This window comes from Aquarana catesbeiana, linkage group LG10, assembly GCF_042186555.1.
Source record: "Aquarana catesbeiana isolate 2022-GZ linkage group LG10, ASM4218655v1, whole genome shotgun sequence".
In the NCBI taxonomy this organism is placed as follows: Eukaryota; Metazoa; Chordata; class Amphibia; order Anura; family Ranidae; genus Aquarana; species Aquarana catesbeiana.
Genome location: NC_133333.1, coordinates 11,213,895 through 11,237,262, shown reverse-complemented (window position 1 = coordinate 11,237,262; position 23,368 = coordinate 11,213,895). Strand labels below are relative to the sequence as shown.

At 46.9% G+C, this 23,368-nt stretch overlaps 1 protein-coding gene across 1 annotated transcript in view; it reads left to right on the top strand.

Moving 5' to 3' along the window:
• Positions 1-8,254: 8,254 nt before the first annotated feature.
• The window catches only part of HAUS5 (HAUS augmin like complex subunit 5), a gene marked incomplete in the record, with an annotated part of 30,538 nt that continues 15,424 nt past the window's right edge, over positions 8,255-23,368 (top strand). Inside the window, 13 exon segments of the mRNA XM_073601620.1 lie at positions 8,255-8,482; positions 13,130-13,229; positions 13,322-13,384; positions 14,548-14,580; positions 15,918-15,942; positions 17,071-17,203; positions 17,988-18,135; positions 18,259-18,337; positions 18,894-18,967; positions 19,071-19,128; positions 19,442-19,635; positions 21,293-21,359; positions 23,133-23,278. Coding sequence (XP_073457721.1) covers positions 13,132-13,229; positions 13,322-13,384; positions 14,548-14,580; positions 15,918-15,942; positions 17,071-17,203; positions 17,988-18,135; positions 18,259-18,337; positions 18,894-18,967; positions 19,071-19,128; positions 19,442-19,635; positions 21,293-21,359; positions 23,133-23,278 — 1,118 coding nt within the window.

Here is a 23,368-nt window from a genome sequence, read left to right as displayed (position 1 = left end):
GACCCCCATGTAATAATAAATAATAATAATGTAATACATTTTATAATGTATTACATTATTTTATTTTTTTTTACAGAAATAAAAAATAATTATATATATATATATATATATATATATATATATATATATATATATATAATTATTTTAAAAGTGAGTACACCCCTCACATTTTTATAAATCTTTTCTTCTATCTTTTCATGTGACAACACTGAAGAAATGACACTTTGCTACAATGTAAAGTAGTGAGTGTACAGCTTGTATAACAGTGTAAATTTGCTGTCCCCTCAAAATAACTCAACACACAGCCATTAATGTCTAAACCGCTGGCAACAAAAGTGAGTACACCCCTAAGTGAAAATGTCCAAATTAGCCATTTTCCCTCCCCGGTGTTATGTGACTCGTTTGTGTTACAAGGGCTCTCAGAAGTGGGAGCAGGTGTGTTAAATTTGGTGTTATCACTCTCACTCTCTCATACTGGTCACGGGAAGTTCAACATGGCACCTAATGGCAAAGAACTCTCTGAGGATCTGAAAAAAAGAATTGTTGCTCTACATAAAGATGGCCTAGGCTATAAGAAGATTGCCAAGACCCTGAAACTGATCTGCAGCACGGTGGCCAAGACCATACAGCGGTATAACAGGACAGATTCCACTCAGAACAGGCCTCGCCATGGTCCACCAAAGAAGTTGAGGGCACGTGTTCAGCATCATATCCAGAGGTTGTTTTTGGGAAATAGACGAATGAGTGCTGCCAGCATTGCTGCAGAGGTTGTAGGGGTGGGGGGTCAGCCTGTCAGTGCTCAGACCATACGCCGCACACTGCATCAAATTGGTCTGCATGGCTGTCGTCCCGGAAGGAAGCTTCTTCTAAAGATGATGCACAAGAAAGCCTGCAAACAGTTTGCTGAAGACAAGTAGACTAAGGACATGGATTACTGGAACCATGTCCTCTGGTCGGATGAGACCAAGATAAACTTATTTGGTTCAGATGGTGACAAGCGTGTGTGGGGGGAACCAGGTGAGGAGGACAAAGACAAGTGTGTCTTGTCTACAGTCAAGCATGGTGGTGGGAGTATCATGGTCTGGGGCTGCATGAGTGCTGCCGGCACTGGGGAGCTACAGGTCATTGAGGGAACCATTATTATTATTATTATTATTATGATTATTAATATACAGGATTTATATTTATATAGAAATCATGAATGCCAACATGTACTGTGACATACTGAAGCAGAGCATGATCCCCTCCCTTCAGAGACTGGGCCGCAGGGCAGTATTCCAACATGATAACGACCCCAAACACACCTCCAAGACAACCACTGCCTTGCTAAAGAAGCTGAGGGTAAAGGTGATGGACTGGCCAAGCATGTCTCCAGACCTAAACCCTATTGATCATCTGTGGGACATCCTCAAATGGAACTTGGAGGAGCGCAAGGTCTCTAACATCCACCAGCTCCGTGATGTCATCATGGAGGAGGGGAAGAGGACTCCAGTGACAACCTGTGAAGCTCTGGTGACCTCCATGTCCAAGAGGGTTAAGGCAGTGCTGGAAAATAATGGTGGCCACACAAAATATTGACACATTGGGCCCAATTTGGACATTTTCACTTAGGGGTGTACTGACTTTTGTTGCCAGCGGTTTAGACATTAATGGCTGTGTGTTGAGTTATTTTGAGGGGACAGCAAATTTACACTGTTATACAAGCTGTACACTCACTACTTTACAGAGGCGTAACTACCACCATAGCGACCCATACGGGCGATATGGGGCCCGCAGCCGAGTGGGGCCCAGTGAGGATAAGAGCACCGCCGGCACAGTCTCCCAGCCGGGGGAAGAGAGAGGAAAGGAAGAGGCGAGCTGTCCGTATCAGCAGAGAGCTGAATTGCCCGATGTAAGAGCTTTCATTAGAACTTCCAGTGTTCCCGGGGCTCACGTCGCATAGCTCCACCTTTTGGCCCGGTGCCTTTGATAGACAGATTGCCGATCCAATGCGGGACATGTGACGTCATCAAAGGCGTCGGGCCAAGAGGTGGGGCTATGTGACGATGAGCCCTGAGAAGACAGGAAATTCAAATGAAAGCTATTACAGCGGGCAATCCCGCTCTCTGCTGATCCGGGTGGCTTGCCTCTTCCTCTGCATAGGTGGGGCTGTATGGGGCACAGGCAGACCAGGCTGTATTGGGCACAGGTCACGCTGTATGGGGCACAGGTCACCCTGTATTGGGCACAGGTCACGCTGCATTGGGCACAGGTCACGCTGCATTGGGCACAGGTCACGCTGCATTGGGCACAGGTCACGCTGCATTGACACTAGGGCAGCTGTGGGGGGGGGGGCTGTTTGCAGGGGGGCCCCATACAACATTTTGCTATGGGGCCCTGCTATTTCTAGTTACGCCCCTGCTACTTTACATTGTAGACAAGTGTCATTTCTTCAGTGTTGTCACATGAAAAGATAGAAGAAAAGATTTACGGAAATGTGAGGGGTGTACTCACTTTTGTGAGATACTGTATATCATAAGCATTCGTAAATTCATTTCAGACCATACTTGCATTTTTTTCAGCTGTGATACGAAACATATTAAAATAGAGCCCCTAAATGATTGTATCCCCTTTTTCGCTTACTTGATGAAACCGATGCATACACTTAAACTTTTTTGGGGGACACAGTCCCCTTTGCATAGCTTTAGTGGTACTCCTTAAGTGGTGACCTGTAAAAAAAAAAAGAAAAGGCAAGTCACTTCCTATCTATCTAGTAATGTAATGTAATCAGACAGATGGCGTGGTGTCTGCTCCCCCCTAGTGGCAAAAAAGGTATCTACAACATTTGTTTTCTTTATCCAGCGTTTCCTAATTATTATTATACAAGATTTATATAGCGCCAAGAGTTTGCGCTTTACAACATGAGGGATGACATTACAGTTACAATACAATTCAATACAGGAGGAATCAGAGGGCCCTGCTCGTTAGAGCTTACAATCTAAAAGGGAGGGTCAAGCGATACAAAGGGTAATAACGGTGGGGGATGAGCTGATGAAAATAGTGTGAATACAGCTGTTCAGTTTTTTTTTTTTTTAATGCGTTATGGTTGTCTGCATTTATTTATTTATTATTTCCTCATTTAGTATAATCAGGAATACAAAAAAAACATTAAAAAAAAATATTTTAAGGAAAAACAGAAATATTGTATATATTTTTTGTATATTTGTAGCAAACAAATGGTTGCTTTAGTCTCTTTTTTTTCAGAGAATGTTTATCAATCTGTTGTAAATAGCTGGTTGCTCACAGAGTTCAGTAGCTGAAGCTGCAATTTACACAAAGAGCTGAATGACTCAGTGTTCTTCTCTTATTGGAAGGCTCGGTATTGATCAGCTTGATGTTTCAGTCATTTAAAGCCAACTGCTGTGCTGTCTCTTAAGTTAACCCATGGTGCTCTGGGGGATTTTTGTCTTGCATTATGTTCATTTGTAAATCAAAAGATGCATAACTATAGAATAAACAGATATAAAACAAAATTTTAAAAACGTATAAACTTAAAAGCCCAAATCTGGTTTTGGATTCCAGTTTTGGCGCTATATAAATCCTGTAAAATAATGGGTTCAAGGAAAGGGGACAGAAACACACCCTCAAACTTCGACACCCCATGCCATCTGGTGTGTGTGAGTGACAGTGCTGGACCAATGAAACCAAAGTTTGGTATTGATGGATGTAATGTGGAATCGGTTGACATTTTGGGAGGGATAATACCCAAAAGAGGGGCAATGTCAGTAGACTCAGTTATAGTCTTGGGATACTAACTCTCTGATAGGGACAGAGAGAACATTCAGCAGAAAACATGTGGATGAGTATAGAGGAGTGGCGGGTTACAAAGGATCATCTCACTCAAGAGTCTGTGTGAGAAGTTCATTGAAGATAACAGGTGAAGCCAACACGTTTCAAAGGAAATGCCTTCCCCTTCCTCAGGGCTAGTATGAAAAGGAGCAATAGACAGCAAAAACATGCACTAAATATCGCACAATGATTTGATGACTATTCAAAATGTTACATAAATATATAAATCGATAACAAAAAATATTTTTAAAATATCTATGAACAATTGCATAGAGCAGGGGTCTCCAAATGTTCTAAATGAATGGGCAATTTACTGTTCTTCAGACTTTAGAGGGGCCAGACTGGCCAGTGGGAGTAGCGAATGCCCTGGTGTCAGTGGGAGTAAACAATGTTTCCCCACTGTGTGAGTGGGATGAACTAGTGTCCCATTGGTGTCAGTGGGATGAATAGTGTCCCATTGGTTTCAGTGGGATGAATAGTGTCCCATTGGTGTCAGTGGGATGAATAGTGTTCCATTGGTGTCAGTGGGATGAATAGTGTCCCATTGGTGTCAGTGGGATGAATAGTGTTCCATTGGTGTCAGTGGGATGAATAGTGTCCCATTGGTGTCAGTGGGATGAATAGTGTCCCATTGGTGTCAGTGGGATGAATAGTGTCCCATTGGTGTCAGTGGGATGAATAGTGTCCCATTGGTGTCAGTGGGATGAATAGTGTCCCATTGGTGTCAGTGGGATGAATAGTGTCCCATTGGTGTCAGTGGGATGAATAGTGTCCCATTGGTGTCAGTGGGAGGAAAAGTGTCCCATTGGTGTCAGTGGGATGAATAGTGTCCAATTGGTGTCAGTGGGATTAATAGTGTCCCATTGGTGTCAGTGGGATGAATAGTGTCCCATTGTTGTCAGTTTTAATAAATAGTGCCCCATTGGTGTCAGTGGGATCAATAGTGCCCCATTGGTGTCAGTGGGAGGAAAAATGTCCCATTGGTGTCAGTGGAATGGGTAGTGCCACATTGGTGTCAGTGGGAGTAAACAATGTTTCCCCACTGTGTGAGTGGGATGAACTAGTGTCCCATTGGTGTCAGTGGGATGAATAGTGTCCCATTGGTTTCAGTGGGATGAATAGTGTCCCATTGGTGTCAGTGGGATGAATAGTGTTCCATTGGTGTCAGTGGGATGAATAGTGTCCCATTGGTGTCAGTGGGATGAATAGTGTTCCATTGGTGTCAGTGGGATGAATAGTGTCCCATTGGTGTCAGTGGGATGAATAGTGTCCCATTGGTGTCAGTGGGATGAATAGTGTCCCATTGGTGTCAGTGGGATGAATAGTGTCCCATTGGTGTCAGTGGGATGAATAGTGTCCCATTGGTGTCAGTGGGATGAATAGTGTCCCATTGGTGTCAGTGGGATGAATAGTGTCCCATTGGTGTCAGTGGGAGGAAAAGTGTCCCATTGGTGTCAGTGGGATGAATAGTGTCCAATTGGTGTCAGTGGGATTAATAGTGTCCCATTGGTGTCAGTGGGATGAATAGTGTCCCATTGTTGTCAGTTTTAATAAATAGTGCCCCATTGGTGTCAGTGGGATCAATAGTGCCCCATTGGTGTCAGTGGGAGGAAAAATGTCCCACTGGTGTCAGTGGAATGGGTAGTGCCACATTGGTGTCAGTGGGAGTAAACAATGTTTCCCCACTGTGTGAGTGGGATGAACTAGTGTCCCATTGGTGTCAGTGGGATGAATAGTGTCCCATTGGTTTCAGTGGGATGAATAGTGTCCCATTGGTGTCAGTGGGATGAATAGTGTTCCATTGGTGTCAGTGGGATGAATAGTGTCCCATTGGTGTCAGTGGGATGAATAGTGTTCCATTGGTGTCAGTGGGATGAATAGTGTCCCATTGGTGTCAGTGGGATGAATAGTGTCCCATTGGTGTCAGTGGGATGAATAGTGTCCCATTGGTGTCAGTGGGATGAATAGTGTCCCATTGGTGTCAGTGGGATGAATAGTGTCCCATTGGTGTCAGTGGGATGAATAGTGTCCCATTGGTGTCAGTGGGAGGAAAAGTGTCCCATTGGTGTCAGTGGGATGAATAGTGTCCAATTGGTGTCAGTGGGATTAATAGTGTCCCATTGGTGTCAGTGGGATGAATAGTGTCCCATTGTTGTCAGTTTTAATAAATAGTGCCCCATTGGTGTCAGTGGGATCAATAGTGCCCCATTGGTGTCAGTGGGAGGAAAAATGTCCCATTGGTGTCAGTGGAATGGGTAGTGCCACATTGGTGTCAGTGGGATGAATAGTGTTCCATTGGTGTCAGTGGGATGAATAGTGTCCCATTGGTGTCAGTGGGAGGAAAAGTGTCCCATTGGTGTCAGTGGGATGAATAGTGTCCAATTGGTGTCAGTGGGATGAATAGTGTCCCATTGGTGTCAGTGGGATAAATAGTGTCCCATTGTTTTCAGTTTTAATCAATAGTGCCCCATTGGTGTCAGTGGGATCAATAGTGTCCCATTGGTGTCAGTGGGATGAATAGTGTCCCATTGTTGTCAGTGGGATGAATAGTGTCACATTGGTGTCAGTGGGATGAATAGTGTCCCATTGTTGTCAGTGGGATGAATAGTGTCACATTGGTGTCAGTGGGATGAATAGTGTCCCATTGTTGTCAGTGGGATGAATAGTGTCCCATTGGCATCAGTGGGATGAATAGTGTCCCATTGGTGTCAGTGGGAGGAAAAGTGCCCCATCAGTGTCCGCGGGAGGAATTATATCTCTTGGTTGGTGTCAGAAGGAGAAAAAGTGCCCTTTTGTTGGTGCAGGTAGATGTAATAGTGTCCCAAGGTCTGGATAAATGCAATCATTTTGCCCCTGGGCTGCAGTTTGGAGACCACTGGCATAGATAAATCCCATTGGTGTCAGTGGGATGAATAGTGTTCCATTGGTGTCAGTGGGATGAATAGTGTCCCATTAGTGTCAGTGGGATGAATAGTGTCCCATTGTTGTCAGTGGGATGAATAGTGTCCCATTGGTGTCAGTGGGATGAATAGTGTCCCATTGGTGTCAGTGGGAGGAAAAGTGTCCCATTGGTGTCAGTAGGATGAATAGTGTCCCATTGGTGTCAGTGGGATGAGTAGTGTCCCATTGGTGTCAGTGGGATGAATAGTGTCCCATTGGTGTCAGTGGGATGAATAGTGTCCCATTGGCGTCAGTGGGATGAATAGTGTCCCATTGATGTCAGTGGGAGGAAAAGTGCCCCATCAGTGTCCGCGGGAGGAATTATATCTCTTTGTTGGTGTCAGAAGGAAAAAAAGTACCCTGTTGTTGGTGCAGGTAGATGTAATAGTGTCCCAAGGGCTGGATAAATGCAATCATTTGGCTCTTGGGTTGCAGTTTGGAGATCACTGGCATAAATAAATCTTGTAGGAAATATATGAAACCTATGGTGATACATCCTATCACAAGCAATGGCGCCCCTAGGGGGGGGGGGGGGCAGAGGGGGCCCTGACCCCCCCCCCAACATTATGCTGTGCCCCACCATGTGCCCCCAACCCAATTTAAAAAAAAATATTTTTTTTTACAAAAAGGCAATGTCTAAGAGGGAGAGGGTCCCCAGTCATCTCCTGCGGGTGATTTCTCCCCCCTCCCTCTGCTCACTGACACTACATAATGTGAGCGCTCACACAACCACGGCCGCCCGATCTGCTCCTTCCCCTGCATCCTCATTGGCAGGGAGAAGAGCGAGTTGCAGGAAGGACTCCACCAGGACTCTCAGTTACTGAAAAAACAGACTGATTTCTCCCATCCTCAGGACAGGAGAACCAGCCTGTAAATTCCAAGAGATGCCAGACCAGCGCTGTCAACAGCAGGGGCAGGACAGCAAGAGGAGGCTGGGGAACCCCACAGTGGCAGAACACCAGGGCCCGGAGGCAAGACAACCTTTGCAACCCTGATAGTTCTCCCACTGCTTTGGATCCTTATATTTTCTTGGTATGCTGGTGACATATACCTCTTGTTTTCTGCCACCCTGGGGGGGGGGCCCAATACAGTAGGAAGGGAGCTCACTGCAGAACATGTGAAAGGGCCCGTTGTGGGATTGTAGTAAAGGGCCCCAGGATATATATATATAAAACTGGAGACGCCACTGATCACAAGCTACAATATATAGAAACAAATATATGTGTGTGTGTGTGTAAATATATACTGTATATAAATACAAAAAAATATATATATATATATATATATATTTATATATTTCAACAGGTGTAAAAATTATATCTATAAAAGCATAAATAATAATTATTAATAATAATAATGTTAAAACATCCCATGCCATGCAGTGAAGGAAGTGTCAGTATGACGGCAGCATATCACGCACCTCCAGCAGTGACAACTCCTCTTCTTTTGTTTACTTTTCTCTTGTAACTTTGTATAAAAAAAATACAAATAAAAAAAAGGAAAATAAAGGTGTATTGGTCATACCCTCACTTCGCCACAAGATGGGGCTGGGTTCCAGGCCGTAGCTCTATACAAACGGGGCCTTCAGCTGGTCGGAAGGTGCTCTGCCTCCCTCTGCTGGCGGAATCCGGGAAGTGCGCCGCGCTGACGCCCTGCCGGCTGTGACACATTCAATTCGCGACAGGCGGGAAGAGTGAGCGGAGCACCGGAGAGGGTGAGAGGGGGAGGGGAGCACCGGAGAGGGTGAGAGGGGGAGGGGAGCACCGGAGAGGGGTGAGACAACCTGCTGACAGAACTATAACTCCCAGCTGGGGGAGGGGACCCGGGGCATGCTGGGAGTTGTAGTGCAGAGAGTCATGTGCAAGGCATGCTGGGATCGGTGGGGGTGATGGGACCTGTAGTGCATTCTAGAACTCGCATTGCATGCTGGGACTTGTGGTGGATTGGTAGGACTTGTGGTGGATCGGTAGGACTTTCTGGGACTTGTGGTGGATTGGTAGGACTTGTGGTGGATTGGTAGGACTTGTGGTGGATTGGTAGGACTTGCTGGGACTTGTGGTGGATTGGTAGGACTTGCTGGGACTTGTGGTGGATCGGTAGGAAATGCTGGGACTTGTGGTGGATTGGTAGGACTTGTGGTGGATTGGTAGGACTTGCTGGGACTTGTGGTGGATTGGTAGGACTTGCTGGGACTTGTGGTGGATCGGTAGGACTTGCTGGGACTTGTGGTGGATTGGTAGGACTTGCTGGGACTTGTGGTGGATCGGTAGGACTTGCTGGGACTTGTGGTGGATTGGTAGGACTTGTGGTGGATTGGTAGGACATGCTGGGACTTGTGGTGGATTGGTAGGACATGCTGGGACTTGTGGTGGATCGGTAGGACATGCTGGGACTTCTGGTGGATCGGTAGGACATGCTGGGACTTGTGGTGGATCGGTAGGACATGCTGGGACTTGTGGTGGATTGGTAGGACTTGTGGTGGATTGGAAGGAAATGCTGGGACTTGTGGTGGATTGGTAGGACTTGTGGTGGATTGGTAGGACTTGCTGGGACTTGTGGTGGATTGGTAGGACTTGCTGGGACTTGTGGTGGATCGGTAGGACTTGCTGGGACTTGTGGTGGATCGGTAGGACATGCTGGGACTTGTGGTGGATTGGTAGGACTTGCTGGGACTTGTGGTGGATCGGTAGGACTTGCTGGGACTTGTGGTGGATTGGTAGGACATGCTGGGACTTGTGGTGGATTGGTAGGACTTGTGGTGGATCGGTAGGACTTTCTGGGACTTGTGGTGGATTGGTAGGACTTGTGGTGGATTGGTAGGACTTGCTGGGACTTGTGGTGGATTGGTAGGACTTGTGGTGGATTGGTAGGACTTGTGGTGGATTGGTAGGACTTGCTGGGACTTGTGGTGGATTGGTAGGACTTGTGGTGGATTGGTAGGACTTGTGGTGGATTGGTAGGACTTGCTGGGACTTGTGGTGGATTGGTAGGACTTGCTGGGACTTGTGGTGGATCGGTAGGACTTGCTGGGACTTGTGGTGGATTGGTAGGACATGCTGGGACTTGTGGTGGATCGGTAGGACATGCTGGGACTTGTGGTGGATCGGTAGGACATGCTGGGACTTGTGGTGGATCGGTAGGACATGCTGGGACTTGTGGTGGATTGGTAGGACTTGTGGTGGATTGGTAGGAAATGCTGGGACTTGTGGTGGATTGGTAGGACTTGTGGTGGATTGGTAGGACTTGCTGGGACTTGTGGTGGATTGGTAGGACTTGCTGGGACTTGTGGTGGATCGGTAGGACTTGCTGGGACTTGTGGTGGATCGGTAGGACATGCTGGGACTTGTGGTGGATTGGTAGGACTTGCTGGGACTTGTGGTGGATCGGTAGGACTTGCTGGGACTTGTGGTGGATTGGTAGGACATGCTGGGACTTGTGGTGGATTGGTAGGACTTGTGGTGGATCGGTAGGACTTTCTGGGACTTGTGGTGGATTGGTAGGACTTGTGGTGGATTGGTAGGACTTGCTGGGACTTGTGGTGGATTGGTAGGACTTGTGGTGGATTGGTAGGACTTGTGGTGGATTGGTAGGACTTGCTGGGACTTGTGGTGGATTGGTAGGACTTGTGGTGGATTGGTAGGACTTGCTGGGACTTGTGGTGGATCGGTAGGACTTGCTGGGACTTGTGGTGGATTGGTAGGACATGCTGGGACTTGTGGTGGATCGGTAGGACATGCTGGGACTTGTGGTGGATCGGTAGGACATGCTGGGACTTGTGGTGGATCGGTAGGACATGCTGGGACTTGTGGTGGATTGGTAGGACTTGTGGTGGATTGGTAGGAAATGCTGGGACTTGTGGTGGATTGGTAGGACTTGTGGTGGATTGGTAGGACTTGCTGGGACTTGTGGTGGATTGGTAGGACTTGCTGGGACTTGTGGTGGATCGGTAGGACTTGCTGGGACTTGTGGTGGATCGGTAGGACATGCTGGGACTTGTGGTGGATTGGTAGGACTTGCTGGGACTTGTGGTGGATCGGTAGGACTTGCTGGGACTTGTGGTGGATTGGTAGGACATGCTGGGACTTGTGGTGGATTGGTAGGAAATGCTGGGACTTGTGGTGGATCGGTAGGAAATGCTGGGACTTGTGGTGGATTGGTAGGACTTGTGGTGGATCGGTAGGACTTGCTGGGACTTGTGGTGGATTGGTAGGACATGCTGGGACTTGTGGTGGATCGGTAGGACATGCTGGGACTTGTGGTGGATCGGTAGGACATGCTGGGACTTGTGGTGGATTGGTAGGACTTGTGGTGGATTGGTAGGAAATGCTGGGACTTGTGGTGGATTGGTAGGACTTGTGGTGGATTGGTAGGACTTGTGGTGGATTGGTAGGACTTGCTGGGACTTGTGGTGGATCGGTAGGACTTGCTGGGACTTGTGGTGGATCGGTAGGACTTGCTGGGACTTGTGGTGGATCGGTAGGACATGCTGGGACTTGTGGTGGATCGGTAGGACTTGCTGGGACTTGTGGTGGATCGGTAGGACTTGCTGGGACTTGTGGTGGATCGGTAGGACATGCTGGGACTTGTGGTGGATTGGTAGGACTTGTGGTGGATTGGTAGGAAATGCTGGGACTTGTGGTGGATCGGTAGGAAATGCTGGGACTTGTGGTGGATCGGTAGGAAATGCTGGGACTTGTGGTGGATTGGTAGGAAATGCTGGGACTTGTGGTGGATTGGTAGGACTTGTGGTGGATTGGTAGGACTTGCTGGGACTTGTGGTGGATTGGTAGGACTTGCTGGGACTTGTGGTGGATCGGTAGGACTTGCTGGGACTTGTGGTGGATCGGTAGGACATGCTGGGACTTGTGGTGGATTGGTAGGACTTGCTGGGACTTGTGGTGGATCGGTAGGACTTGCTGGGACTTGTGGTGGATTGGTAGGACATGCTGGGACTTGTGGTGGATCGGTAGGACTTGCTGGGACTTGTGGTGGATCGGTGGGACTTGTGGTGGATCGGTAGGACATGCTGGGACTTGTGGTGGATTGGTAGGAAATGCTGGGACTTGTGGTGGATTGGTAGGAAATGCTGGGACTTGTGGTGGATCGTAGGAAATGCTGGGACTTGTGGTGGATTGGTAGGACTTGTGGTGGATTGGTAGGACTTGCTGGGACTTGTGGTGGATTGGTAGGACATGCTGGGACTTGTGGTGGATTGGTAGGACATGCTGGGGCTTGTGGTGGATTGGTAGGACTTGCTGGGGCTTGTGGTGGATCGGTAGGACTTGCTGGGACTTGTGGTGGATCGGTAGGAAATGCTGGGACTTGTGGTGGATTGGTAGGACTTGTGGTGGATTGGTAGGACTTGCTGGGACTTGTGGTGGATTGGTAGGACGTGCTGGGACTTGTGGTGGATCGGTAGGAAATGCTGGGACTTGTGGTGGATCGGTAGGACATTCTGGGACTTGTGGTGGATCGGTAGGACATTCTGGGACTTGTGGTGGATCGGTAGGACTTGTAGTGGTTGTCGGGTCTTCTTTGCTCTGTCAGGTGGAGGTGTTATCTTTAGACTTGTAGTATTCTGATCTTCCTGCGGTCGGCGCTCTCCATACCGCGGTGCTGTAGGATGACACCCTCTGTGGTGGGCTGTGAGGAGACGGACGGTGCGGTCGCAGTGCGGATCACGTCACCGACACGCCGGGTGTAGAGAGAAGATTGGGGACGTTTTATGGTCATAGAGGGCCCCCCCAGCCCCAGCTATCCCTCCTCTTGGTGACACCCAGTGTGGCAATGAACGCGGTTTGATCCTTTGTCGCTATCTGCCCCGTATCACCCTCGTTCCCCCCCCCCCCCCGCATTGGTATGAACCAAATTGCTATGTGTCTCCCATAGCAACCAACGCAGTGGTCGGGTTCTGAGCCCAGGCGGGGGGGTATACAGGGAGGAGGGGGCTCTACCTTCCACAGGGAGGGCCCAGGTTCTGGTTGCCGGGGGCGACGGGGCCATTCACTCTCCCCTCCCCCCCCATTCCCAGGATCGGGGCCTGTGTGCAGTCTGTGTACTCGATTGGTGGAATTGTTGGGGGGGGGGGGGGCAGGATGCTTTAAAACGATCTAAGGACATGAAGTGGTTAAAAGCGGAGTCATTAGATGCATTCTGATTGGCTTCCGCTGCGTTTTGACATTTTGCGCTCTGCCGTATAGAGTAAGCCAAAGTTTTCTTTTACTGCATCCATCCTATCTGTGTTGCCACCAGCAGCCAATCGGAGACGGCCCCCTTTTTTCTTTTTTTTTTTTTTTTTTTCTTTTGTTTTGTTTTTTGTTTTTCTGTGTTTGTCGGTTTTCTTACCTGTTTATCTCCCCAGGAATGGATCGGCGCGGTCTGGCACAGGAGCTGCGGAGATGGGTGACGGAGGAGATGGGAGTCCCTCCGCAGAAAGCGCCCCCGGAGGACGTCCTGCAGAGGTGAGCGCCGACTCGCCGGGATTGAGAAAAGTAAGAGGACCCGTCTACTCCGACCACCTCACCTCACCCTCCTTGTCTTCTCTCTTTCCCAGGCTGTTCATTGGGCAGTGCGCTGATATCTGGAAGTACGTCATCCGCCATGTGCGCAGCCAGAGGTAAGGGCCGGCCTCCAACGCCTAAAGCTGATTGGTTGGTTGATCTCAGATACAGTATTCTCATTCTATCTCTCCCTCTCCCTCTCCCAATTTTTTGGGTAAAAAATAAAAGATGTTACCCCAAGTAAATGGATACCAAACATGTCACGCTTTAAAATTGCGCTCGCTTGTGGAATGGCGCCAAACTACGATGATTAAAAATCTCCAGAGGCGATGCTTTAAAAAAGGTTACCAGTTTAGAGTTGCAGAGGAGGTCCAGGGCTAGAATTATTGCTCTCGCCCTTAAGGTGATACTTCACATGTGTACTGAGAACACCGTTTACATATCTGCACGTGGCTTGCGTATGGGTCCACACGAGCGCAGAGGAATGGGGGCAGTTTAATTATTTTTGTATTTTTAATTTTTTTTTTTTTTTTTATCTTTCTTCCTTTCCTTTTTTCCTTTTTCCTTTTTCCTTTCCTTTCTTCCTTCCTTTTCTTTCTCCTCTCCTCTCCTTTTTGTCCTTTCCTTTCTTCCTTCCCTTTTTAATTAGTATTTAATAACTTTTATCACTAATTACCGGGAATGTAAACATCCCTTGTATGAGAAATAAGGGATAACAAGTCATCTTTATGGAGACATCTAGACCCCCAAATCTCTCTTTTACCTTTTTAAAAGCAGAAGATTGGAAAAAAAAGTGATCTTTTGCTATAAAAATAAGTAAATAATTATTTACTTCTCAGTGAAGTCATGACGTGGCTCCAGTCCTCCCAAGATCATAGAGGTGATCAGAGACAATCTGGTCTCTCTTCACCTCTATGGCCAGCCACATGAACCATCATTTCCCGGGTTCGCCGGTGAGAGTGGTAAGCCCCGAGAAACATCGGTGAGAGTGGGGGGGGGGGCCTCTCGCTGCTTCCGAAAGATCCAGCAGCTAATCAGCCACTTGGATCGCTTTTTATGTGAGAGAGAGAGAGAGAATCACCGGCTGAAAAGAACAATACCGGGGTTATGGCTGATGGCTTTAGCCATAACCCCCGGGAAAACACTTCAAAGCCGCAACATACATATACATATTGCTGTCAGCAAGTGGGTAAAAAAATGCTAATGTGCCTGGCTGTCATGGTAATCCTCAGTCTTCAATGCTGAACATATTTTGATGACTTCTTTTCTTCTCTTGTAGGACGGTGAGGAACATCGAAGGCAACCTTCTGTGGTATCCTTACTAATCGACGTTCTGCTTTTATATGGGCCACAGATGTTCTTTGATATGGAGCAGTGAGGGGGAGGGGGCTGAAACCCCTGTCAGGTTTTTATTGCTGCCTGTGTCCCCACTGGGCAGATGTGCCATCTTTTCCTGGTGTCACTGAGACAGAATGTAATTGGAACACCAAACTTTTGTGACACCACCTGGATTCCTGAGCAGCCAATCGCCAGCAGAAAGGGCAGTGACGCTTCTGGCGTGTCGGCCCCCCGGAGACGCTTCTGGCGTGTCGGCCCCCCGGAGACGCTTCTGGCGTGTCGGCCCCCCGGAGACGCTTCTGGCGTGTCGGCCCCCCGGAGACGCTTCTGGCGTGTCGGCCCCCCGGAGACGCTTCTGGCGTGTCGGCCCCCCGGAGACGCTTCTGGCGTGTCGGCCCCCCGGAGACGCTTCTGGCGTGTCGGCCCCCCGGAGACGCTTCTGGCGTGTCGGCCCCCCGGAGACGCTTCTGGCGTGTCGGCCCCCCGGAGACGCTTCTGGCGTGTCGGCCCCCCGGAGACGCTTCTGGCGTGTCGGCCCCCCGGAGACGCTTCTGGCGTGTCGGCCCCCCGGAGACGCTTCTGGCGTGTCGGCCCCCCGGAGACGCTTCTGGCGTGTCGGCCCCCCGGAGACGCTTCTGGCGTGTCGGCCCCCCGGAGACGCCTCTGGCATGTAGGCCCCGGGGGGGGGGCTTGTGGCATGTAGGCCCCGGGGGGGGGGGGGGGCGCTTGTGGCGTGTAGGCCCGGGGGGGGCGCTTGTGGCATATAGGCCCCCGGAGACGCTTCTTGCTCCCCCAAACCTGGAAGTACCAGGTATTATTCTTTGCTCCCGGGTGTGGGAGCCAAAGGGGGAGGAGTATATGCATCCGGTGGGGCCACGTTTAGAGAGGACCCGTACCCTCCAATAGTTACTGTATGGAAATTGAAGCCTTGAGATGCATAAAAGGAGCACAACCCTCCTAATTGGGGCTTTGGGTTTGCATGAGTTCATCAGCTGTTTCTTTATGTTGGTGATCTGGGAACCCCCTGATTGTGATGGAGGGGAGGTGTTCCTGGACACACCCACAAATAGACCTGTATACACCATTCCCACCATCTCCCAGCCCGCTCTGATCCCGCGGATAGGCAGAGGAGAGCAGAGATTTGCACACAATGTCTGTCTGGACTGGGAGAGTCCCATCTCATGTCTATCGGGGGGGGGGGTTGGGGGCAGGCGGGGTTCAGGGGACTTTGTAAATAGAATGAAAAAGAAAATACAATTAATCAATTAGCCAATAATCAATCGGCCATTGAATCCTTGACTCTGAACACAGGTATCAGCAGCTGCAGCACTCGGAGGTAAGTGATCTCCCTATCTGAATTGTCCATGCAGGGATGGGGGGGGGGGCTTAAAGGGTTTTCATTGGCATGTGTCATCTATCACGGGGGGGTCTGCTCTGTTTCAAATGCCACTTTATGCATTTGACATACCTCCTTGTACCCAGCCTGCCTGGACAGTACAGTCACCTGCTGACTCGGCAGAATCAACAGGCAGCTTAACTCTTCAGTACGATACAGAATTTGAATCCGACTGAATTTTACTTCAACTTATTGCAGTACAGAGGATGACCTAGGGGGTTGGTTGACTAAAGGCAAATAGACTGTGCACTTAGCATGCTCAGTTGCTCCAGAGCTTAGTAAATGAGGGGAAGCTTTGCTGACTCCCACCATCCAATCATGTGCAAGCAAAAATTAAGTTTTTTTTTTTTTATTTATTTTCCTTGCATGTGATTGGCTATTCTTTGTAAAGTAAGGCTTTATCTCATCCCACCCTATTAGATTGTAAGCTCTTCTGAGCAGGGCCCTCTTAATCGTATTGTATTGTATTATAACTGTATTGTCTCCCTTTTATATTGTAAAGCGCTGCGTAAACTGTTGGCGCTATATAAATCCTGAATAATAATAATTTACTAACCTCTAGGGCAACTGCACTTGCAGAGTGCACAGTCTGTTTGCCTCTAGTAAATCAACCCCAGTGGCTTTTCATAAGCAATACCTCTAAAAAATAAAAAAATAAATGAACACTGACTCAGAGAACATGGAAGAAATGGTGAAGGATCTAGCTAGGGCCAGTTCCTTTAGTCCTAAACAGGAGGGGAGGATTAGGGAAGATACCAAAGGCACATTAGTAAACAAGTTGTAGTGACCCAAAACTGCCACTAGATGTCGGCATACTACCAAAATTGATAACGCCATACCGTTACATACAAGTCCTAAAAATAAAAAAAAATACATGAAGGTAAGGCAGAATGGAGGCGATGTGCCGATTTGGGTGCATGACCTCAAAACCAGAAACAATGTACTAGAAATGTACTGACCTCCTTCCTACAGAAGGCAATTGAAGATCTTTCTCTAATATGAATCTATTAGATGGATACAAACCCCTCCAACGTAAAAGTTTTATTGTTCTTCTGATATTCTCGGCAGGCGCAGCGCTCGGCGGAGGAGGAGGAGCAGCAGCACAGGAAGCAGCTGTGCCGGGAGATCCTGGAGCTTCGATCGGAGCTGCAGCACTTGCAGGAACAGATCCAGAGCGCCGAGGGGGAGATCCTCAGCCAAGGTGAGACGGGACAAGTTCAGCCAAAATGTTGGGGGGGGGGGGTATATACATACGATATAAAGGATCTCACAAAAGTGAGTACACCCCCCACATTTTTGTAAATATTTTATGACATTGTAGCAAAGTGTCATTTCTTCAGTGTTGTCACATGAAAAGATAGAATAAAATATTTACAAAAATGTGAGGGGTGTACTTACTTTTGTGAGATACTGTATATATATTTTTGAGTCTCTGCAATCTCTCTCTACTCTGTGTGTTTAATACAGGAGATGGTCAGAGACTGTAGACATGATACAGGAGATGGTCAGAGACTGCAGACATGATACAGGAGATGGTCAGAGACTGCAGACATGCTACAGGAGATGGTCAGAGACTGCAGACATGCTACAGGAGATGGTCAGAGACTGCAGACATGCTACAGGAGATGGTCAGAGACTGCAGACATGATACAAGAGATGGTCAGAGACTGCAGACATGCTACAGGAGATGGTCAGAGACTGCAGACATGATACAAGAGATGGTCACAGACTGCAGACATGATACAGGAGAGGGTCAGAGACTGCGGACATGATACAGGAGATGGTCAGAGACTGTAGACATGCTACAAGAGAGGGTCAGAGATTGCAGGTGATGATCGCCCTTAGCAGAGGTAAATGAGGACAGTGGGTGATTTTTCTGTAGTTGTGAATGTAAATCTGACTCTTGGCCAAGTCTTATATTTCCATCGTGTTCTTCTAGCTGTCGGTCAGTGTTGTGGTCACTATGTACATTTGTATCCCCACAGAGCTGAACAGCGAGAAGTCGCAGGATTACCGCCGCCGCGCTCTCCTGCTCCGGGCGTTCAGTAAGAAGAGAGAAGAGGAGTGCGAGATGCTCCGGGAAAGCAACATTCGGATACAGTACCGCTGCGAGCAGCTGCAGGACGTCAGCCGGTGTGTAGATGACCTCAAAGGTCACGTCCATTCACCGGGTGGAGAGGATTGTGTTGGTTGTCGGTGAATGTCGGGTGTCTAACATTCTTTGTTTTTTTTTGTTTTGGTTTTTTTTTCCTGCAGAGCATCTCAGAGGGAGATTATATTTCCTTTGTTGGAAGGTGATTCTGCCAGCGGCACTTTACCGCAGCCTGAAGTGATGGTAGGTGACCCTGTACCTCTTCTGTCTGAACTTTGTCCTCAACATGCCGTGATTGGAACACAACTCTAGTTTCACAATACCTCCCTTCCTGATACCTTCTTACAAATATATAACCATAACTTTATAATCACCCAGCTAATATTAAGTAGGTCCTGAGGTTCAGGGTCTCTTCCAATATTCGCTTATCCTCTCCTTCAATAACCAGGTATGTACCACTTTAAGAGCTAAGTTCTACTCATCTAGTCACTAAAAAGTACTCAAATCAAATAAAGGCTGCCATCGTGTAATATTGCCACAAGTTATCAATTTATTAAGAGAGATTGCACTCGTGCTTGAAAAAGATCAAAACCGCATATAAAAACACATCAGGGATAACGCAGATCTCACTTCCAGCCTATGTGATGACGTCACCTGGCTCCACCCAACACGTTGCGTCTCTCTTTACGTGTCTTCATCAGGGTAAAGGAACCTATGAAGACAAGGAATGACGCCTTTTTATTTTCCCCTGTTTTGGTTTATAATTTAAGACTTCTAAGATCCCCATTTCCTTTTACAGAGGGACGTCCGGGACGTTTGCCAGGTGCGCCTGCTGTTTTTGCGCTCTCTCCGGGATGATGCCATCTCTTCTTCGTAAGTGTAATCCTCCTGCCGGGAGGTTTAGCCGCCTTCTCTGTTCTGTTAGTTTCCATTTCTTTTGAATCCGCTCTAAGCCTAACCTTTTTATTCCACGCAGGACCGGAGGGGAGGAGCTCCGTTCTTTGTCGCACCAGCAATGGATGAGCATGGCAGAGGTGAGCAATTTTAAAGGCACGCTCCAATTACATGGCACCATTTTTCATACTTTTTATTTCACTTTGAATAGAGTGGTGAAGGTTAGAGCCTCTGACCGGTATTTATTGCCATCTATATCGAGTCTGTCTTTTATATTGGGACAAGAAGGGTCGGCCATGAGCCAGTTGGGATTTTATTTTGCACTGCTCTGCCAGTTGGATGCTGAATAGTGTTGGCTTGGAACTGGAAGTGAGGAAATATGAAAAGAAAGCTAATTATATAATTTCAGTATCCTTTTTATATTAACCTATCAAACATTTTCGTGTCCTGTAGAAAGTCTGGAGCTCCCATCCTCCCAACCACATTGTCTCCTCCCTGGAGCACCTGGCTCTGGAGGCCACGCGGGATATGAGGCAGCTACAGTCCTCCCTCGCTGCTGACCCCTCCCAGACCTCCATCAGCATCTCTGAGACCACCGGTGATGGCCACGACAGCAGAGATGCCTTGGACACCTCCAAACGGGCAAGGTGATTTCTCCATAAGTATCTTTTTTTTTTTTTTTTTTTTTTTTTTTTTTTTTACATCCTGACAGAGCAAAAAGAATAAAGGGTCGCCTATAACAAAAGGTAAACCTAGGATGAATTTATTCTGTATTTGATACATTATATCGGACACCTGACCATCACATCTTTATGATCTTGTTGGACATCCTATTCCATCAATGGTCTTTTAATATGGAGTTTCCCCCAACTCCACAATATGGAGTTGGCCTCCTCTTTGTGGCTATACCCTCCTCCACTCTTCTGGAAAGACTTTCCACAAGCTGTTGGAGGGTGTCTGTGGGAATTTTAGGTGGTCAGGCATTGATGGTGGATATAGACCTGGTTCACATGTTGGGTCTCCCATTGGACGCCAAGAAAAAAGACCTGGTTCCCATGTTGGGTCTTTCTTTGGGTGCCAAGAAAAAAAAAGACCTGGTTCCCGTGTTGGGCCTCACATTGGCCACCAAGAAAAAAGACCTGGTTCCTGTGTTGGACCTCTTGTTGGGCGCCCAGAAAAAAGACCCGGTTCACGTGAAGGGCCTCACATTGGGTGCCAAGAAAAAAGACCTAGTTCCCATGTTGGGCGCCAGAAAAAACACCTGGTTCACGTATTGGGCCTTACCTTGGGCACCAAGAAAAAAGACCTGGTTCACATGTTGGGGCTTTCCTTGGGTGCCAAGAAAAAAAAACACCTGGTTCCCATGTTGGGCCTCACATTGGGCGCCAAGAAAAAAGACCTGGTTCCCATGTTGGGCCTCTTGTTGGACGCCAAGAATAAAAAACGCCTGGTTCACGCATTGGGCCTCACCTTGGTCGCCAAGAAAAAACACCTGGTTCCCATGTTGGGCCTCACATTGGGCGCCAAGAAAAAAGACCTGGTTCCTATGTTGGGCCTCTTGTTGGGCGCCAAGAAAAAAGACCTGGTTCCTGTGTTGGGGCTTCCGTTGGGCGCCAAGAAAAAAACACCTGGTTCACGTATTGGGCCTTACATTGGGCACCAAGAAAAAAGACCTGGTTCACATGTTGGGCACCAAGGAAAAGACCTGGTTCACATGTTGGGCGCCAAGAAAAAGACCTAGTTCATGCGTTGGGGAAAAAAAAAGAAAAAAAAGACCTGGTTCCCGAGTTGGGCTTCACATTTGGTGCCAATAAAAAAAAAAAAAAAACTGTTTAATGTGTTGGGCCTCACGTTGGGCACCAAGAAAAAAGACCTGGCTCACTATCCGCATGCCAATTCATCCCAAAGGTGTGCAGGACACTCCGAGTTCCTCCACACTAAACCAGACAAAGCTTGTCTTTTTATGGAGCTGGCTTTGTACAGGGGTTTAGTCATGCTGGAAGAGAAAAATAACGTTCACCAAACTGTTACCACAAAGCTGGAAGAGAACACTTTTCTATAATGTCTTTGTATGATGGAGTATTATCAGGACCCTTCACTGGAGAAATATCGGCACTCCATCATTTAGAGGGGGGGGGGGCACATTCTTTTGGCCATATAGGAAGGTGTGGTGGTCAGGTGTCTTCAGACTTGCCATATAGTGTTGCTGAACTTGCAGAATGCCACATTTAATGTTATGGGACATGCAGGTGGTTTTCTGGTTTCAATTTTCAGGTTGGTGATTGGTTGTCGGTTCTTTTTCAGATCTTACTATGAGGGTGACCATCGCAGCTCTGCAGACGTTCTCCCGTCTTTTAACAGTCTGATACAGGTATGTATGTCGCCAGCATCTCTTGTCTGTTACAGCAACCCTACGTACTGTCAGATCTGCTCTATACACTTAGCGATATCTTAGAAAATTCGGCATCTAATAGGGAAAATTTTCAAAAAAGTAATTTACAGTGTATTTTACTGCAAACTGTTATTGTAAAATTTACCTAAAAGTTTTATTTTTTGTGTTTTTTTTTGTTTTGTTTTTTATGTAGATTAAAATGTTTGCTGTGCCATATTTCCATCATTTTTTACATATTGAGGATTTTCCTCAATTTCTCCTTTTTAATGGCCATCTGTATATTCGGAAATGTGATTGACTTCTCTTTGCCATTGTTTAGACAGGTGTTTGCTGCACAGTGATGCAGCTTTCTAGTCAATCTTGCCACTATGGTAAAAGAATACCTGAGGCTGTATTCATAAAAAGTTCAAACAACTGTTTGTCCATCGAAGCTTCATGTGCATTTCTTAGGTGCAAATGAGGCAGAATTGAACGTTCTTAGGCTATATCCTGCAGCTCAAACGTGAATGGGGAAAATGTGGTATTATATGGCCACTAGGTGGAGCTGATAAGCTTACTTATTTTCTGTGATGCTCTGCGCCATCTAGTGGCCATAATGTATTCTCCCCATTCACACGTTCTGTGTGGGTGTTTTTTTGTTTGTTTTTTTACCACTTTTTTTTAAATCTATAAAAGTGCGGACACTTTTTGAAGAACCCCTCGTAACACATTTACACAGCAAACAATATAGCCCAGGACACGTGTGAGACAAAAATAGATAGAGATAGATTTTATATATATATATATATATATATATATATATATACTCTATCTCTAATATTAATAAATGTGGGAGGTGTATTTATACAAAGTAAAAATAAATTAATCTGCCTATAAATTCATTCTATGTGAATGGGGCAAGAAAACAAAATGAATATCATCTAAATAAATTATATTTATATATATCACACACACACATATATGTATGTGTGTGTGTGTGTGTGTGTGTGTGTGTGTGTGTGTGATATATATAAATATAATTTATTTAGATGATATTCATTTTTTTTTCTTGCCCCATTCACATAGAATGAATTTATAGGCAGATTTTTTTTTTTTTTTTGTATAAATACACCTCCCAATTATTATTAATGAATATAAATAATAAAAAAAAAAATATATATATATATATATATATATATATATATATATATATATATACATTTTTAAATTTTTTTCCGTATTACTCAGCACTTCCCAGCCACTGTCCCCTGCAGTAATTCTTTTTGGCCACTAGATGTCCACAGTCTCCCATGTTGTATTGGTACCCACTACCCAGTGCCATTTAATTCAGGAGACTGGACTCACAGTATGTTTTCAGTGTGTCGCTGACCCGCCCCCTGGGAGGGTGTCACCACTGTGCCCCTACACTCAGTGTGTGTTGTTAATCAGTCTACTGACTGGGGAAGATTTGTAAAGGACACTGCGTGTCATGTGACCGGCCTATACCTTTCTTCATGGCCATAATTGCTCATCACATGCAAGAGTGTGGCTGAAAACGTGAATATGTGGGGAAGATTTTATCTTGGTCGGAGAAGCAGAGAGATTGCAAGAACTGCAGACAACCACTAAAGTACATTCTTGACCATTTCTCCGGTATGAGAGCAGGTTGGGCGGGGTTGGGGTGTTAAAATTTCAGGAAAGTGTTAAATCCTAGAGGGGAACTTAGAAAATACTTTTTGCTCTGACAGATTTCTCTTTTTTTTGTGTCCTCAGGAGGGCTGGGGTGAGTCCATCAAGGTGACCTCAGAACTGCGCTCTGTGCAGCACCAGATGCAGGAAGTGTCAGAGCCCCTGGCGGGGAAGATACAGGAAGTGCACAAATCCCTGGCAGATGATCGTGAGATCTCTCAGCTCAGCAGGTGGGGGACCCAAAATCACATTTTTATTTTTTTTTGTTTTTTTGTTTTTGGGGTCTATTTTAAGTAGTTCACTTAAGTCTGTAATAAAAA